Source organism: Corvus cornix, chromosome 2, assembly GCF_000738735.6.
Source record: "Corvus cornix cornix isolate S_Up_H32 chromosome 2, ASM73873v5, whole genome shotgun sequence".
In the NCBI taxonomy this organism is placed as follows: domain Eukaryota; kingdom Metazoa; phylum Chordata; class Aves; order Passeriformes; family Corvidae; genus Corvus; species Corvus cornix.
This window is the reverse complement of record NC_046333.1, coordinates 20,846,733-20,866,538: the sequence shown is the minus strand read 5'-3', so window position 1 is coordinate 20,866,538 and position 19,806 is coordinate 20,846,733. Positions and strand designations below refer to the sequence as shown.

General features: G+C 41.7%; 1 protein-coding gene across 5 annotated transcripts in view; it reads right to left on the bottom strand.

Annotated features, from left to right (window-relative positions):
- The window catches only part of NFATC1 (nuclear factor of activated T cells 1), a 110,638-nt gene that overhangs the window by 16,951 nt on the left and 73,881 nt on the right, over positions 1 to 19,806 (bottom strand). For 2 of the 5 annotated variants that reach the window (XM_039549341.1, XM_039549342.1), the window contains exon 9: positions 14,802 to 15,488. In XM_039549341.1, the coding sequence (XP_039405275.1) occupies positions 14,802 to 15,488 (687 nt within the window). Of the gene's footprint in view, positions 1 to 14,801; positions 15,489 to 19,806 lie in introns of those variants that run through there. The other 3 variants (XM_039549343.1, XM_039549344.1, XM_039549345.1) reach the window with 3 other exon arrangements.

The window sequence follows — 19,806 nt, the reverse complement described above, 5'->3', positions numbered from 1 at the left end:
CACCAACACAAACACTGCTTTAAATATCAGCACATCCAAACAACCAAAGGGAGTGTTCTTGAAACACTGCCAGTTAGTGAAATACGGGCAGTATTTCAGGTTATTGTATTTGCCATTAACCTTAACATATTAATGTAATTCTACAGTTACTCTGGGAACCATAACTTGAGTCTGTATCAAGTTTTGGGTCCTGAAATTTTCACCCAGTGTTAGAGATTTTCATGCACTACTTCTTTTTAACACAGGGCTTTTAAAAAGAGCATTAAGTGATAGGTTATCGTGATTGCGAATTGGAGCCTGATCCAAAGAGCACAGGAGACAATAGAAGAATTCCTACTCGCTTCAGTGAGCTTTGCATCAAGTTCTTATTAAACACAGACAGATATATGCAGAGGTGGTCTACAAATGTGCAATGTACTGGTCTGATGGCTTGGCAGGAAAAAATATCAGTCACTGTACTGTAAACATTCTATTTTGTTCATTATTCCCAAAAGATCATTTGAAATGTTTTAATGTTGACTAAAAAAAGAGGCAAGTAGATCTATTCTCTTATTTTGCCTGAATTTTGAAGCATGCAAGACTTCCCTGATGTCAGCAGACTTACTTCTGATTTCCACCACTCAAACAGGACAAGCACATTTCTGTGTTAACTTCAGTGTGTTGGTTTTAGTTCATATGCATGTGGGTACAGTTTGATCCTAGAGCCCTACCCACTTTCTAGGGAACTGTGGAAAACAATGTACAGGGTTTTAGTAGCAGTATGCAGTTTTTCTTTTCTAGATTTTAAACCATTTCTCTAGGACTAAAAATCCTTGCTTCATTGAGTACACAGCACAGCTGCCAATTGTTAATTGTTAAAACAAGATCATGTTAAGGTACTTGGTTCTTCCCATCCACAAAAGAGGCTCCTTAAGATATGAACCATATTTGGTTCATATTCAGGTAATTAAACAAAATGGCCAAGTTTAGGCAGACTAGACAATATTCTGGCATAAAATCATAAAACTGAAACTAGCTAAATCATTTTTTTTTAAAAGAAGTCACCCTTGACAATACAAAGAAAGTGAATTTGTATTCCTGCAAAAGTAGAAGTAGTTAGAAAATATGAGGCATTGCCTAATCCTGTTTTAAGCACTGTTATGGCTGTGCTGTATTACGTATGCTTATAGAGCAGTACATTTATAGTAAACTGGGTAAAGAATTTGGGAGTAGGATTAACAAGCTTTCCTTTTACACTAGACTAGATCAGATCACAGTAGGAGATCAATCTGCAACAATTCCCAACTTTTGTTCAAGAAAAGTGAGCATAGGGAAGGTCAGAGACAGACTAAAGAGCAGCATGGCAATTATTTACTGACATGAGGCTGGAAAGAATATCACATGGAGCACAATTTGGACTTTAGACACGTAGGAAAGAATGGTTCATTTTATGCCACTAATCAGAGCCAAGGATTAAGATATTTTGGAAAAGCCCTATTATTTCTCATTCTGCAAACCCGGATTTCATTACTGGTAAATCATGAAGATTATGAAGTCCGTTCATACAAATTAATTTCCTTTCCTGATTTCCATTGGCACATGAGATACAGATACATAACAGAAATAAAAGTTTGCAAAGGAAAAGAAAAAGATACACAGAAATGTCTGTTAGTACTTAAAAGCAAGGTAATCTCAAGTAAGGATGTAGCTAGAAGAATTGGTTTTGGGTCTGAACAGGTAGAAATCAGTGCAGCTGCACTACAACTAGATTGTTCTATGCTGACTTACTCCAGTTGCCTCTATCAAGAATACCCAAAGGTAAGTTTTCCCATTCATAACACTTTCATTTTGCAGCAGCAATGTAAAATCTAGATGTCTTTTCCATATTATGAGAAATATTCCCACCTAGACATCTTACCGAAGAATTCTTACAATCATTTTAATGTCACAAGATGTGGGGTTTTCCCCCTTCAGTGGTGCTTCCCCCCAGTGAAAGCTTTTCATATGAAATGTAAATCTGCCTTCAGACAACTTTCTGAACACAGACATTTTTCCAAAAATAGGCACAGGGGGATGGTGGCCGCATCCCTCAGGGGACCATGCACGACACAAAGCATGATACAGCCTCACCTGACGTCACAAGCATCTGCCAGCTCCTCCCTGAAGCAGGGTCTTAACTGACAGCAGAGAAATTTTGTTGGCCGCTGCAGAAATCTAGATTTTATCATCAGAGAAACCATAAAAATAGCCTTGAAACATCAGGTATACATCTGGCTGACCTCCGGCTGGCTGACCAAACGTTTTTAGGGTCACAACTCACACCACGAGACGTGGACAGCCTTGTATCTTACCCCCTTCCTCATTAAAATAAATTACAGTAGGTTTACTGCAAATTTCAAAAGCAGATTTTTTTTCTGAATATTCATCTAACATCCAAAGAAAAGGTCCATCCATTTGTAGATTTCTTGGCAGGAAATCTGGCATCTCTACCGAAGTCTGCTCACTTTTCATACTCTCCTCTGTGCTGAGTCCTTGAATCCAAAATATTCCTTATAATAATAAAGTCTACCCTACAGTTCGCTGATGGTACTGTTATGCAAGGGCCGGCCCTGGTTCCAACAAAATAGTTCATGGCAGCAGAAGGTGCTCTGTGGTGATGGTGATGTTCCTCATGACAAAATTCAGTGGAAGGGAAGGGATTACAGAGGAGTTTTCTCTTTTACTTTAGCAGATGATTTTTTTTTTTTCAGAAGTATCCAAGTGATTTTGGTCTGGAAACACTTATTTGGATGAGACACCATTCAGTCCAGGTGCTTTTCCTAAGATAATATTAAATATAGCTTTGGAAACTTCAGCAGATGTTCTGATTTTTTCTAGTTAAAAATTTCTTTTGCTACTACTCTGCCTTTATGTAAATAGCTGACTCTAATTGATTCTTTAATACAGTGATTCTTAATCTGTTGTGAATCTTCTGTTAATTTACTTTAGAGTCTGTTATTATTTCCCCTGATTTAACACATCCTGTTTTAGAACATCCATCGAAGCTGATGGAAAAAATTTTCATGGCACTTGGATCACATCCTAAATGTAACTTGAATGCCATCTTTCGAAAGTTGCAAAGTAAGGGGATTTCCTGTTTTATTCTTCAACTATATAACCTTGAAAGTGAGCTTTTGCAAATCCTCAACTGCCTTGTCAAGGTCTGATCACTTCTACTCCTTGTAGCGCTATTTTTTTTGGGTAGTTTCCAACTGGGGAAAAGTCAATGGATAATATATTCTTATTTTTCTCATTTTTACTGACTGCCCTGTTACCCTCTAAGTCTTAAAACTGATATGAAAACTTCTCACTAAGTTCAGGTGATGGGACTACATTTACTCACAGACTACTTTCTACCCCCTTCATTTTCACCATATTTCTGAGGGGTTTTAGTCTCCCAATGGGAGCTTTCTCCACCCAGTTGCAGCTCTGAAGCCCTTTCCCTGCCCCTTAGAAAACCTGTCCATAGAACATGGAAATAAGCCATGGGGTTATTTGAGGGTCCTGCCCCAGGGGAGCTGCCCACCAAACCTTTCCACCTGCAGGCAATGCAGCCATCTCACTGCAGATCAATACAGACAGACAGGCTCCTCTACCCTCTCTCCTTGGATCTATGTAAGTTTAAGGAGCACAGAGCTCATTTCAACATCTCTCATTTTTCTCTAAACTATTAGAAAATTATTATTTACTAAACTATTAGAAAATTATTTTGGGGCAAAGTGAGGTATTCTTTAGACACACTCTTCCATGGCAGTCAAATCCTGGACTCTTACTACTCATTTGTACCATTTCACTTTTAGACAAACTCCTCTCTCTCACACCCACACTCATCCTTTCCCCTCTTCTTCCAGAATTCATCTATGCTCTTTTTTTTTTTTTTTAATGGGGATGTTATATTTAACCCTCCTCTCATTTCTCTTTTTCTCAGGCCTTCTTTCACTCTAATTAAGCCATCAGGTAGTTTCACAGCCATACTCGAAGTCTGAAACTTTAAAATGCTTGCTAACCTTGCTACAGCTTCATGAGAAAGGTTCTTTTTTTTTACTAAGTTTCCCAAATAGAGTAAATGTATATACACACATGCACTCGCCTGTACTTGTCACAAAGGGTGAGAAGTACAGGCAAGTGCATGTGTGTATGTACATAAGTTCGTAAGCTTCCTCCCATCCCTTCCAATGTGCCGAATCCTTTGCAGCCCATGCAGAGCCCCAGCTTTGACTAGGGGTCCTGGAGTCTTGCAACACAGATCTGCCTCTGCCAGCAAGCACACACCAACTCAGCTGAGGGCTGCAGCTATCTCTGGAATTGTGAGTTAGCTATTAAAATAGCACAAGAAGCTGCTTTCACATTAGCATGTCCTTCTGGCAAACCTTTCCTTGACTTCAGCACAGCTGGTTCCTCTTAAAGGCTTTAGTTTGCCATTGAAATGGCATGAAATATCTGGGATATCAGCCTGCAAAAGGTAAGTCTGAACCCTCTAACCCCAAAGGCCATGGTCACCTTTATCTCTCCAACTCTGACTATGTGCTGAACAGGGAAGAAATCAGCAGTTTATCTGGTAACAATGGAGGTTTGCAGGTTCCTACCAAGTGGTGACAGCTCATCCAACTGTGAGTCTGTTGTTTAAATAGATGGTAGTGTGTGCTTTTCTGGCCTGTAAAGGCCCAGCACAGGTTTCCAGAAATAGTGGGAGAAATCCTGGAAATTTCTCTGAAGCAGCCACTGCCCCTGGGTTTGTCTGCTGATGCAAAAAGCATAGTCTTCTCTCTGTGGCTGATGGCACTTTCTGCCCTAGAATCAGTTTTGCTTCTTTTTCTTTTGTAATGAGATCTTTCCTCATCCTAGCATACTCTCTGTGAGGAAGAAAAAAACAAGAAAAAATGTCTGAAAACTCTTTCAGAGTTACCTAGGAGCTCAGGGTCTGGAACAGAACAGCCACCTCCATTTCTGATGGCCCTTCCAGAGAGATCTTGTGCAGTGTCTGGCTGAGGTACAACTTGCCAGAACTTGGACCCATTACAACACTCTGCAAAACCAGAATATGCATGGCATCAATTCTTGCAACTTCAGGGAGCTCTAATCTTTGGCTGCTGGGGCCCATGGTATGTCGTGCAATGGTTAACAGCTAATGAGGCAGGGAAATTTCTCAGGACAAAGAAAACAAACAGTGTAATTGAAAAAAATCAGGACCAGTTTCTCTTTTTATTTGGCAGTTTCACACAAAGTCATTTTAGATAGAGAAGAACATTTGAACCTTCCAGTACTACTGACCCAAAGACATTACTATAAGAAGATGCCTGGAGAAGCTGCTAATGCCTCATGCAGATGCTCTGAGGTGAAAAGCCTCAAGCCAATAGCTGAGTACAAGTGCAGTCTGGAGCTTAGTGGAACACAATCATCACAGAGGAAAAAAACGTAAGTCAACTAATAGCAAAGAGATTACCAGTCACTTCAGTCTTCCAGAAGAATAACTGGAAGCAAAAGCTTGGATGCCAGCACTAGTGACAATCACAGCTCAGAGGTGTGCAGCAGCATGGAGCTGCAATGGTTCAGGAACTGACTGCACAACAGAACCTCCACAGGATGGGCTTCTCCACCTGACCTCATGTTTCTAAAATGCTTTACTCAACAGGCACCTGCAGGATTTTCAGAAAAGTCAGTCACGAGTAGAAGAGACTTAGATCACTCTCGCCCACCACAACTACAAAGATGCAAAAGAATTGGAATAGAAAGTCTCATAGATCATTTCAGACACCCTTTATCTGTGTATGGATTTGCATATGCAGGATAGAAAAAAAGTTAAAATAAATATTCTTCAGTTTTGTATTTTTGGAGGCTTCTCCTCTGACCCCAAATAGCATTTTTTCTACTTTTTAAGTAATCTGCAGGAGATTTTGCTTATGAGGTGGCACTGAAACACCTATTTTCCCTGAAGCACTAGAAAAGGAACTGACTGCTGCTCCCAGGGTATCAAAATGGATTAATAATATCTACAGCAATACCTATTCTGCAATCTCAGAGGTATCACAAGAGCTATGAAATGGAACAGATCTTCAGCCCTAGCTCCCACAGAAATCTAACATCAAGAGCAATTGGGACAGAACAGACTTGAAGAGTCAAATCTTGTCTTCTGCACTCTCTGCAGCACTATGGCTGCAGAAGGGTCAAAATTAAGTAGAGAAATCATGTTTTAGTTATGCAAAGGAAAGGCAAGTGAAGAACATTCTTGTGTTTACATGGTGCTTTGATAACAAGCTATAGCTATGTAAGGATCAAAGAATTAATCCACTAATTATGGATTTGGATAGCCTGTAGCATTGCTTTTTCAAGACTGTTCCAGCACTCATACTGCAATTTACATGCTCAGTAACAATATGGTTTGGGAGTTTTGACACACTTGCAGTACCGTCTCACTCAGCTTTCTGCTATTTGTCTTGCAGTAGGTTTCATGGTGTGCAAAATGTAGACCTGCTGACAAAGTGAAGCCTGTAAAGGGGGTAGAGGGCTGGTCCAGCTCCCTGGTTTGCTGACAAACCCAGCCAGGCTGGCCAATGAGGAACAGGACTGCAGTTTTCCTACCGTATTTCTTACTCACCGATTGTTCCCAGGCATTTTCAGTGCCCAGGCTTTGCAGACTTCCTCAGTTGACAGAGGAGGAGGGGAACATTTTGAGGGTCTGCTTTTTTTCATAAGCTTCCTCCCAGACTGGTGATAAGCCTGTTGTGGAAGCCTGTGCCCCTTTGGTTGCAATCAGCATCAGCTCCTCAGAGAGGAGGAAAGAGCCAGAGCCAGGTTATCAAGCAGCCTGCTCTCTGCAGCAATGGTCAAGCCACTATCAGGCCCCTGACCCAGCCCCCCGCTGTCCAGCAGAAGCAGATGAAACAATGAGTGGTGCCGTGCAGAAATCTGCTCGGAAAAACTCCCTCTCTGCCTGTCTATCAGGGACCTGGCTTCCATGAATGCAGCTATTATGTGTGCTTTAACTACCAGCCCTTGGTCCTGTTCCCAACGAACCTAAAGGGAACTGTGTTATTGACTTAAGTGGGAGCAGAGGCAGGCCCCCACAGCTTGGGGATCCAGCAGCTTGCCAGTGCCTCTCCAAGTGCCCCGTACATGAAGTCAGGGAGGCTGCTCCCTCTGACACGGATGTGTTTGCTGGGCTGAGCCACCAGCCCAGCTCTGTGGAGGTGCTGTGGGGGCCCGTGCCATATTCTCCTCCCTCGAGAAGAGGGGGCTGCTACCACAACTTCCCCACAAGTGTTTTGACAGAAGGGGTTCAGGAATCAGGAGCACAGAGGCCAAGGCATGAGGCCACACCTGAGCAGCTAACATTGCTCAGCTCAGCAGAAACGATTCAAACAAACAACATATTCCTAAAATAATTTGCATCGGAACAAAGCTTTCTCACGAAGCTTGTGCTTCTGCAAGCCATGTATTTTCCTTGGCACTGCTTCAGGCTTAAAAGCAGATGTAAATGTTACCAAGGCTCAGATACAGCAACTTCTCCTCTCCCAACTGCCACAGAAAGCTTACAGAAAATAACCAACAAAATCTTTACCATTTGAAATGGCAACACCAACAGCCATTGATATAGAAATGGAAGAATCAATCAGGCATGGGAGTGAGAAGCAATTTCTTCCAAGATGCTCTCAGCTGGAAAGAGGGAGAGCAATGCAGCTTCAGACAAACACTTAATGATTTCAAGTGTTAACGAGAAGGTGTGTGTGCAGATGCACATCAAACAAAGGCTGTTTTTTCAACACTAAAAATACAGCTTTCTGCAGATTTCCTGTTGCTTGGTCAGCCTCCTGCTCCTTCCACCAGTGTCTGGGATCACTGACACTTCCTTGAAAGCCTTATACTCAAGGACCTCCCTGGAAATGTAAGTGCTGACGTTGAAAGAAAGAAAAGTTCCCTACTATATTTCACAGCATACCACAGCTAAGAGGTAGGCAGGTCTGCTCTGCGGGCAACTGCACACCTGGGGCTGCAGAAAACCAGGAAAGACACCTAGTCTGGTCATCTGTGCTTCTGGGAGCTTTCTTCTGGTGGGCCTCCTGGGAGACCCAATTCATCAAACCTGCTAGAAAGAGCAAACCCATTCCTGTGGGTGTGTGGTTTCATGTAACAGGATCCCCCTCCAACCCAGACGTGCAAGTCCACCGAAGGTCTGACTCGAACGCATTACTTCAGCCCTCCCTTACTCATCGCCTACAACCCAAGCCCCAAATGTTAACGACTCAGCATGTTTTATCACAGTAGCATGTACACTTTCAATCATCATTAGAGACGAGGAGGGTCTAGGCTCAGGAACCACGCCAGGTTAAGTAAAACTTTCCATGAGGAAAGCTATTTGTTTTCTCCCAGAGCTGTGAGGCTTCACCAAGAGGGAGGAAGGGAAAAGCTCGCCCTAGCCAAAAGTGTAGACAGTGTTACTGGACTTTGCAGACTACCTGCATGTTGTTCTAATGACATTTGGACTACTGGAAATCACTGAGTGAACTCAGGAGTTTTCAAAGGCATAATTGTGGCAGAAGCAGACTAAACTTAACGCCTCAAGAGCCAATCGCTTTAATCATGAAGCTGAGATGTATGAAAAAGGATACATTTCAGCGAAAGAATAATTCTGTCTGCTATGGTTCCTGTTCAAATAAACTATATCACCAAACCACGTGCATTTCCAGAATATAGAGGAGTAAAAAAAGAACATATGGTTTAGACGCAAAAAACTTTCATATATACTGTATAGGAGATATATGGACTTGTCAGACATCTAACGGTTCAACACTGTAAGCAATTCATGGGAATGACATTAGCAATAGCTCATATTACATCCAGGAGTTACAGCTTTTACTGCAAAAGTTATTTTTAAAAGAGCCATGTTTAAAATGAAATGGCTGGCGAGACTGCAGCTTTCAGTAACACTTTACCTGTGGTTTTGCCACTTTTACATACTTATTGGGGGCTTAATACTCCCAATTTACCTTTGCAGAGTAAAATACAAGTCGCAATGAGTGCATTCATTGGCATGGTGCTATAAAACTCACAGCTGTGCAAAGACAATCACAAGAACAAAAGCCTCCTTGTTTTAAAAAAGATGATTATGTGGTTCTGATACTTTCTGCTAGCCATATATCCAAACATCAGATACCTTTGTTTATGGCCTGTGTATTTTCATCTTACTATGCAAAGATTTATAGATCTGATCAAGTCAAGATCAGGATAGAGACCTTTATGAAAGCATTCATGTGCAGAGGAGGAGGCTGAATTAATATACAAAACTTCAGACAGGAGATCTCTCTTTCAGATACTGTTATTTCAGTTCTGGCTCCTACACAGGACTCAGGGCATTCTGGAAAACATTTTTTTCAACAGCATGTGGAACCCTGGACTCAAGGCCAGCAATGGGAGTGTGCTCCTGGTTTCAACTAAGCTGGCACTGCATCTCAAAATCTGAGATTAGAAACCAGACCTTCAGTACTCAAGCATTGAGTAATCAAGTACCTTGATCAAAGAATCCTCCAGGATGCTGCTTTGCTTTCAATTAAAAACTGCTTTTGTAAAGTTTTGTGCCTTAATGTAACAAATGGGATTACAGAATGTACAATACACCTTGAAATCTGCTGAGAATATAAGTGATACATTTTTTCCTGTTAGTACCAATGTTTTGCTTTTTCAAAATAGCTTAATTTTGATCTGTAATGAAAACTACATTATTTGATGTTTCTAACAGCAGGAAATAATTTCACAAATGAGTGTCATTCTGCTGCAGATAAAATATCTAATAGCTCGTGGGAGTGCCAGTTACAACCTGAAAAATGTTTCTTGGCATTAGCATGCTTAACTGAACTCTCTCCATCCTGGCGAAATGGAAGATTTGGAGCCCAGTTCTGTGTTCTACGCAGGCTACACTAGGTCCAGGAAAGGGAAATGGGGATGAGGAAGGTGATTTCAAGTCACCTTCAGCATCTCCTGCTGTGAGCCTGGCCAGTTCCCAGCTATCTGAACATCTGGAAAGCTGTGGGAACTTCCACTCTCCTGCCTCTGGCTTGGGGTTTCTTCTACGACTAAGAAAAGCACTTAAAATTCTGAAAAATTGTCTGAGCTGCCCTAGTCAACAGAAAAGAAGGAGGATTAGTTCAAGAGCAGACTAGCATAGCTTTTGACCCAAGTACTAGTTAGACAACTGCAGAGAGGAGCACACTCAAAATATAAATATAAAGATGTCAAAGATATAAATTAGGTAAATTTTCACATCTGGTTCAAGGGACCAGGAAGAATTCTCATCAGCTTGTAGCTTCCCCAAACTATCCATCTCTTTGGACAATACTAATTCCACTTCACGTCTCAAAGGGCTGTATAGCAGACACATCAATACCTAAATAACATGTATTCTCTTAAAAGAAATTACAGTGTGGACTTGTTCTAAAGAGGCCCCTCAAGCCTGCCTGCCTGCCTAATGATTTTCCATGAGCTCCACCACCCTAGCACCCCACACTACTCCCAGGTTAGATCTGAAAGGCAAACGCCACTTAACCTTCACTGTCTAGGGCAGGGGTGGCACATGCCCATGGAGACACTGTCAGTCCCGGCATCACCCACCAGAGTGCCTCAATGTCCTGCTGGTTTCTGCAAGAGCTCCTGGTGCAGAGAACAGGAGATACTCCCTCTCCAGATGCAAAGGACCATGGACTCTTGCAGAGGACCAGGCATAAATGTCACAATTTCAACCACTTTTAATCAAATCTTCCTGTGAAACCAGCAAAGGCAGTCAGCCATAATCTTTGCTAAGAGGCTGAACTCAAAATTATTTGAAACGGGTGCTGGTATCCAAGCCAGATACCTTTCAGTATCAAGAGCATAGCCATAATATATCAGGTATCACTTTACAGCCTGCATTTTAAATATGTTCTATATGTGGAATCATATATTCACATACTGAAATGGACAGCACATTTAATGAGTAGCCCAGGTGGCTACTGTAGATTTTGATTTAAAATATGATTGCCAAGACTAGAACTTACTTGCCAAAATGGAATTCTCTTTGTGTGCTCCCTTTATATCACTTCAGCTACCCACCTTTACCAAAGCAGAAAAATGTCATATAAAGGATCTATATTTATATAAATTCATTGACTGGTTTTTTCCATCTGTACTTTGCAGTGTAAATGGTCTGTATTTGAATATACTCCAGAACAAAATGAATGAATATTACTTTGAACCCGTAAGCTGAAACCAAAAGATTTCTGTTTATACCCGGTCCAAGACTTCTCTGTGTATATGAGATACATAAATCAAACCTCCCTAAAGTGGTAAACAAGCAACCAGAATTTTATCAGATATAATCTGGGAAAATCAACTGGATATTTTATTTGTCTGGTAGTCCCCTGTCAGATGTCAATACCTCACACTTCTTAAATAATTTTAGGTAAAACTGGAGGTATTAGATAGCTACAAGATGTTGTGAAGATATACTTATTAAAATGAGAGATGCTTTGAGAATTTAATTTTTAATGTCATTAAAATATTTAATAATCAGGGAATAGAAAAAGAGTTGTTATACTTGGAGTAGCAGGAAAGGAATGCAGTTAAGTACACCTGACTAGTCTCTGGCTTTCACATTGTTCACAAGTGCTACAGATATTCCACCTACTCCCCCAACAAGAAAAACGCTTAGAGGTGGATATACTAGTAATTAAAAATGGTGATAGCTTAAAAAAAACCTCCTATTCTAAAAAAAAGTCAGGCCCATGGACAAACGAGTTGCTCCTATTTTGTACGAGCCACTCGTCAAAACCCACGATCCCTTGTTCCACCTTTATGGCCAGAGGTGTGAATGGAGCAGCACCAGGCACAAAGGTGCTGCATACATGCTTTGCCTTTTCCATGCTGATCTCAGTGAGCAGCACATCCTGGGACACCAGGAGCAAACACTGGTGGTTTCCAGGCAGTCACCAGAGAGGCCAAACTGCCCTTTGAGACTGTGTGACGCAGCCCAGACACCACCATTCTGTAACTGACAGGTGAGCACGAGAAGGGGATTTTTAACTGAAACAGGATGAGTGATTAGATAGTTGCTGGGGAGGATAAGATCACATCAGATGGGGCTTCAACTCACACATACTCTGGCCTATTGGTCGGCTTCTGCCACCCAGAGCGACCCTGCAGCACCCCTAAACTCACAGCTTCTGCCCTGCTTCTGCCCCTCTTCTTGAGGGCTGGACCTAGCTACTGGACATGGTTCCATGAGCTGACCCAACAGAAAACGATGTGGATTTTGCTGTTTTGGGCAGGCTAATTTTCCATTAGCCTGCTCTGCTGCTCCATAATCAATTGATACAACTCGAAGGAAGCAGCAAGAACATGTGACAGAGCAAGATGGATTGAGGCCACCCTTTTCATAGAAGCCTGCAGTTCCATCAGATTAAATGTAATGTGAAACCAGTATCTGCAGTAGTGGTAAAAGGCTGCCTTCATGAAATGAATATAGCACAGACCTAAAACAGGCTTCCAGCTTCATGCTCCTGTGCTGCATGTCTGAGGTGTGCCACAGCTCTGCATGGTTTGAACAGAGCATCTTGGCCAGCACAAATCCAACAAGAAACACTTCCTGCCTTTAGCCCCTCTGCTGCATGCTTTCTTTCTCTATTATCCAGATACCGAGACAAATATGAAGAGGGTAGTAGTCCACTCCAGATATACATAGAGTGGATGACCTTTTCTCCAGGCAGTGAGATAAGGTTTAGATAGGAAAAGGCAGCTCATGTGGGTTGAGCTCCATCAGTGTGACCCCTGAGACAAACCTAAATATCAGTTTAGCCATTTCTGATTGACCCCCTTAGAGGGAACTGGTGGTGTTTAATTCTTTGAACTACAAAGGCTTGGGTTTCTTCCTATTATATGCTGTTACAGGGACTGTTACATCTAGGAACTCTTTCTTGGTCTACAGTTCTTGTTGTCAGCCACAGAACAATTTTAAAAGCCTGCTGGATGCCAAAGGGAACTATATCCAGATTTGGCTAGCTGAAGAGATCTTCAAAGTCAGCCTCAAGTATCGGTGCAGATATACATGGTGGCTTCTACAATTAGTTCTGATCATCAGTTAGAGGACTGGTGTGTATGTGTGCCCAGAGAAGAACGATGGAACAGAGATGACGTTTAAGGCTAAACCATTTACACTTTTTCAGAGAGAATGAGCATTGCTGAAAAACTAAAACCTCTCTCTGAGACCACATGGTAGCAAAGTTCCTCTGTTCCTCCACGAGAAACCTAAAGAAGACATGGCTGAGGAACTTCATTCACCCTTCATCCCTGAGATACAGTCCCATCTCTCCACTAGGGACCAGCCAAAGGCAACTTTCATGGTTCTGTCAGAGAAGAGGTTGCTGGACTTTTGAGAGGTAAAGCAGGTAAAGGCTGCCCCTTTCTTGTGCTTTTCTGCAAAAGGCAGCTATACACTACGTTTAGATTTATCTAAATTCTTTTCCTTACATAAATTCTGTTTTCTCTCAAACCCAAAATTCTGGCATGGCTTTTTGTTTTGGTTTGTGTACGTTTCTCATTTAGCTTGTTGAAATCGTGCTTCTTACAGCATAGGTAAGTGATAAAAATGCACACTGTATGAAGAAAACCTTGTCACAAAAGATGTGTTGTGCAAAACTAATGACCTTAATTAACTCCTAATTAGGAAAAGTTCCCGAGACCTCTCTATCATGTAACCAGTAACAACTTCTGTTAAGAAAAATAATTTTCCTAGAGTTCAAAAGCAAAGAGCTGCTACTCAGGCTCCAGAATATTAATTTGCAATCCTAATTCAGTGAGTAACATGCTGTTTAAAATAGAGTGACAAAATGTCCTTTTTTAAAAAAAACCCAGTGCAATGAATTGTCCTTAAATCCTCCCTGAAGGACAATAAAATTCAGATGTTCCTTGGCACCAGTTAGTTTCAATGCAGCCGTTTAAGTGACATTTCTTCTTCAACTAGCATGGTATGCTATATAGTTACGTGGCTATTGGAAGGGAATTCACATCCTGCATTAAGGTGAGGGTCCAGAATACTACTGGGATACTTAGCAGCAAATGCTAAATCGCAGTTCAATAAGGTCACATAACCGAATTCCACATTATCCCTTTTATTTGGGAACTAGCGTCTTACAAGTTTATCACGGCATTTCAACTATTCAGTGGTGCATGTAGAATATATACACATACAGAATCTCACAAAACCAGAAAAAGAAAAAAAAAGGAAAAAGCAGCAGCAAGGCTGCAATAAAACCGGGAAAAAGCAGTAGTCTTAATGTCAGATGCAAAGAGACTGAAAAGTGACGCTGAAAGATATGCCTCCATTTTTAATTTGAACCTTCTCAACTGAAGTAGAGCAGTTTAACATTTAGTTTCAGTGAACAGATTTGCACATCAGATGTTTCACTGCATTATGAATGGGACAATGTTAAATATGTTTTCACTGCAGCTCCACAGGTCACTGGCATGGGCGTAAGCCAAGAACATACAGTTAAGGTTATTACAACATAACTACTGGTCATGCAGCTAGAGCTCTATGCTAACAAACAACATTTAATGCTTAGACTATGTGGTTTCATTATTGTAAATGAAATGAAATGGTCCTTCCCTATATAAAGACAATCCAAGCAAAGTTCGCACCTTTCCACCAGGCTATTAATTGAACTTTTTTTCCACCAGGACTCGAAAGAAGGGGGGGGGGTTAAGGGAACTCCCTGATAGAGCAACATGGTGAATGCAAACCTATGCTGTGGAAGACTTACCATCATCCAGGTACATCTGGTCCAATTCCTCAGGTTCTCGCTTGATCGTTACAGGAATAGGGGCCAAATTATGATTACTTTCCTCATGCAACTCTGGCAATGACAGTGGTTGGGTTGTTGGAGACTCATTTCTGTGAACCTTCGGCAGTTGCTGCTGCTGTTGACCCATTATGGATGAGTGAGTTGGACTGCAGGACTGCAAATAGGTTGGCTCTTGGGTAACAGATGGAACTGGAGAAGAGGGACTGTTGGGATAGAGTGTTTGTTGATAACCAAGGGGACAGCTACTGCTCAGATGTTGACTCACCTGCGGCTGCAGCATGACGTGAGATGATTGCTCGGGGGGGCTTGGGTGCACAACTATAGACCTTGGCACTTCCTGTATGGTGGGGACACCTCCAGTGGGCTGCTGAAGTCCGAGGTGACTGTGTCCCGGGTTGGGGATGCACTTGTAAGGAGAGGAGGAAAGGTCATGCAGCTTGGGGCTTGCGTTGGGAGAAGGTGACATCACAGCGTTTCTCTGCTGACAGGAGGCAAAGCCAGCCACGAGGCATGAACCAGGATCAGGGGGCATCATGATCTGCTGACTGTAGTACGGTTTAGAGAGAGGGCTTAAGCCTTGGTTCATTGGTCCACAGGTTTGAGCAGGCTCATAGTCATCTGTGGGTTCTGTTTTTATAATTGGAACTGTTAAAAGAAAAAAGGTTTTAAATAAACATGAGTTGCGTATTGGTATGATCAAGTTGGCTTGTGGCTAGGATACCCTTTGCAAAACAAACAACGTCGTGAATAAGACTCTGTGTGTCTTTTGCCTAGTTCTCCCACCCTATAAAAAAAAAATGAATGAGTCATCAGCACAAGAAAGTCACAGCTGGTTCTAATATTGAAAAGGACTATTTTCTTTGGACTCTCCTCCAGCACTAATGTGCTATAAAAATCTATTTGCAAATAGCTGTGCTTCAGTGGAAGCTTTGGACCCAAGGGCTCCATGGATTTGTAGTAATCAAGGCAAGAATTTAAACTTGGATAGACTACTGCATTTCTACAGCTACTGATGGCCCATTTGATAAATGCCTGTACACACAGTAAACTGGAGCATAAGGTAGAGATGGGACTTTCAAAGTTCCATGAAAATAAAGTTGCAAAGATACATGACAAAGTGCTATGTACAAGAAGTTTTCAATTATGAGGATATTTTTGAAAGAGTATGATCTGATTTATTTAGCCTTTTACATAATTGCATTTAATTTCTGCTAATGCCAGCTCCTAAAAAATGTTAGCCTCTGGCTACCAGGAAAAACTGACTCCTGTTCTAGACCTCTGCTTGCTCTACCCACTGTCTCAAATGATGTCCTATATGAGCTGTCATGTCTCTAAAAACTACCAGAATGTGAACAAAAACGATTGTCAGTGAGCATCAACTCAGTCATGACAAATGCAGAGCTGCTTTCTCAAATCAGAGAAGAAAGATCCTTTCTCAGACTGAAGTGTCTTTTCAACATTTGCTTTCTCTCTCAAATCAAAGAGAGGTGTCTTTGAAGCTTCTCCTACAACAGATGGAGTGCACAGGTAAAATTCACTCACTTTCTCTATCAGGAGAATTACAAATAGTAGGGCCAAGCTAGACTGTAGATGTGTTTTTTTTCTAGACAGATGCAACTCTAATGCATACAACGATCGAGTATGGATGCATAGTGGCATTTATCTTCTTTCTAAAAAATTTCTGGTGACACCAGAGAATATTTTTCAGAATATTCCAATAACCAACCCATTGTGGCACAAAGTCAATAATGTAACATCTTTCCACAACTCAGCTCAGATACACGTGTGTCGCATAAGTGTCTTTGACTGTATTTTTATTTGCACGTGTTTTACAAAACCCTTACATATTGTCCAGCCATTTATTATGTTTGTGTATGAGTCTTTTTGAGCCCCTTTAAATGCACATGTGTCCATCTGCACATATAAAACCTCATTTAACACTCACAGACTTTGGTGGTGGTGAATGCACTTCACTACCCTTGTTTTACAGTCCCCAGGCTCCTTTTTAACTTTGTTCCTTTTATGTTCTTTAACATGTAGATGCTTGCAACACTTGTTTCAAGATTTCTAGCACCCTAGTAAAATCAGGTCTATATATGTAACAGATGCACAGGTGCTGCTCAAGACAAATATGCTAGGTGTGATGGACTGTCATTGGATTTCTCATAATCTTATTTTCACCAGCTTGTGTGCTGCACACAGGCTAGCAGGGCTACTAATGCACTTGGTTGCAGAGAAGCAGATTCCAAGTTCAGTGACAAAACCACTATCACACCCTTTAGGAAAATGCAAGACCAAAGAAACGCACCTAGATAAACACAGCAACTCAGATATTGTAAGAAAATACCTTTAACAAGTTCCTGAGCTAGCAAATATTCTCACATGTTTTATATTAGGTTCACTGTGCTAGCACTAACCACAGCACAGCTGGAAATATGATGGTTGTTGAACACTGAATTTTCCCAATATATCACTGTTATAGAAACACCTGTGCTAAATAATTCCAAGCCCAACCACTGGCAATACAACTCCAATAAACCCTGGAGTTGTCTGACTTGTTATAACCTAGGGAAGGGTTATAGCCCTGGTGGCAGGCAGGCTGGAGGCTTTACAGAAGGCAGGTTCCTGATCTCAGGCTGGCTTTTCATTGTAGCTCTTCTATAGCACATCTTTGCTACCTGGTTTGCCAAGCACTTTTTTGTCACTTCAGTCCTAGTTTTTTCTTTACAAAAGCAATGCCATGGGGGTCCATTTGGAGCTCTGATTAGTGGCCATGAATATTGTGAATCTCTTTTTGCATGTTGCTACACTGAAATACACACACTGCAGCCAATAGAGGATCACCAGTAAGTCCTGCTCTGCATCAGGTGAAGGACTGATGGGTGGGAGGGACTCTATTCCACACCTCTTAGTCCAACAACTCACTTGGAGATGGTGATAGCAACCAAAGACACTCCTGGTGCCTACAAATTCAGAGGGGAAAACAGAGACTGGTTAGGACTAGTCAGGGTAAGCCACAGTAGCTTGTTTGCTAATGGCAGGTTGGTAGCCACAGACGGAAACAAGAAGGAGGGATATGAGAGTAAGTGGCACCTCCATTTTCTTTGACATCTGTTGACATTGTTTTGCTCTGAACTAATACTTCTGGGCATCAGTTATTTGATGTAATGGGAAACAAACTGTCTTTAAATGGACAGATATTACCTGCACCTATGCTTAGAGTCACCTGAACTTGTTCAATTGAACTGTCTTCCTTACCTTTTATAATGTGTTTTTTCAACACAATAAAAAAAGTCACCACTTGCTCAGTGTCATATATTTTGTTTGTATGCTAATCTCATCACTAGAATAAGTATCACACTGGAAGACAGAAAAAGTATTCCTGCTGAAATGGTGAAGGGATTTGTATCGGACTTTTCTGTGTTTTGCCAGTTGCGTAGCCATTAACCCTGTGCAGAGTGAGTGCATGAATCCTGCAAACTGGGATGGCAGCCCCTCAACCCCCTTTAAAAAACTGCAAACATCTTCATGAGGTACCAGTTTGGAGAAGGAAGCTCTGTAGGATTTTTTTTTCCATGAAGAAACCATTACTAATGATCCAGGTTATGTGGAATCAGACCTGTAAAGCTGAGCATGTCAGAAGAAATGTAAGACATTAACATTCCCCTTTCTGGCCAGATCGCAACTTTAGTATTTGACATGAATAACTGTGTGTGGAGGACACACCACCACAAATTGCTACATTACATCAGTTAATGGTTTATTTGTGCTACTCTGTCCTGCTACCTGCTTTTCCCCAGCCTATGTAACTTCAACAAATGGAGTAAAAAAGGCCGAAAATCTTTGCCAATGTTTGTATTTGCAAACTCAAACTAGCTGTGGGTCTGATCTGGTCGTTCTGAAAATACTCTGATTGTGTCAAAAGCTGGCGTAAATCACCTTATATTCTTTCTTTGAAAGGACAACTGTTTTCTTCCACTTTTCAAAGGACTTTAGAGCGCCCAAAGTAAGAGCTATGGGTGTTTCAAGGCACACCTCACCAAAACAATGTAGGAACAGCCTGTAACTGTACTCACTGGCTACCCACTTACCATCACAGTGTCCACGGCGTTACTCCAACAATGTAATGAGGCTACAAGGAACTAACACACCCTCACCCACTGTCTCACTCACTTCTCGGGGACTGAGATGCTCAGCTGGGGTGAGCAACTACACCTGACTTAGAACAGGATACAAACCTTAGTGCCCACCTTCATCATTTTCTCCTAGATAAGAGAATACCCTGACTTGGAAGGGACCCTCAAGGATCAAGTCCAAATCCTGGCTCTGCACAGGAGAACCCTGGGCAATCCACAGGAGAACCCTCTGCACAAGACAACACAGCAGACAAGGCTGTTCACTGGCCAGCTGGGTACTTGTACTACCACTTACCTACTGACTCATGCTCGATGGACTGCAAGTCTTTAAAAACCCAAGATTAAAAAAGGGGTTTTGAGCCCTGTTATACATGGAGGCATGGTAAGCTAGCTGCCGTAACACACATCCATTTCCATTGTCACTGACTTCCACAAGTGAGTATTTCACACAGGGAGGTGCAATGTGATATAGACAGTACTGTTAATTTTCCCAGGATTAATATTTAACAGAGAACAGTATTAGCCTAACTAACTTCTAGCTCAAATATTTCAAATCTTGAATGACTTGGTATAACCCTGCCAGCTAAAAGAGACACTCCTAGTCAGTCACACAGCAGGCCTGGGCTGGCGATTAATTGCAAAGCCTACAGCTGTTCAGAACCTGCACGCAGTTTCAGTGAAAACAGTCATTTCTTAAATCCAGCAGAGCCATATCAAATACCAACAATCGTTCTGTCTCAAAACTGTTCTGTGGTGCTGAGGTAGCACCCAGTCTTGCAGACTCTCAGCTGGCTAGAATGAAAAACTGTGACTGAGTTTGCCATACG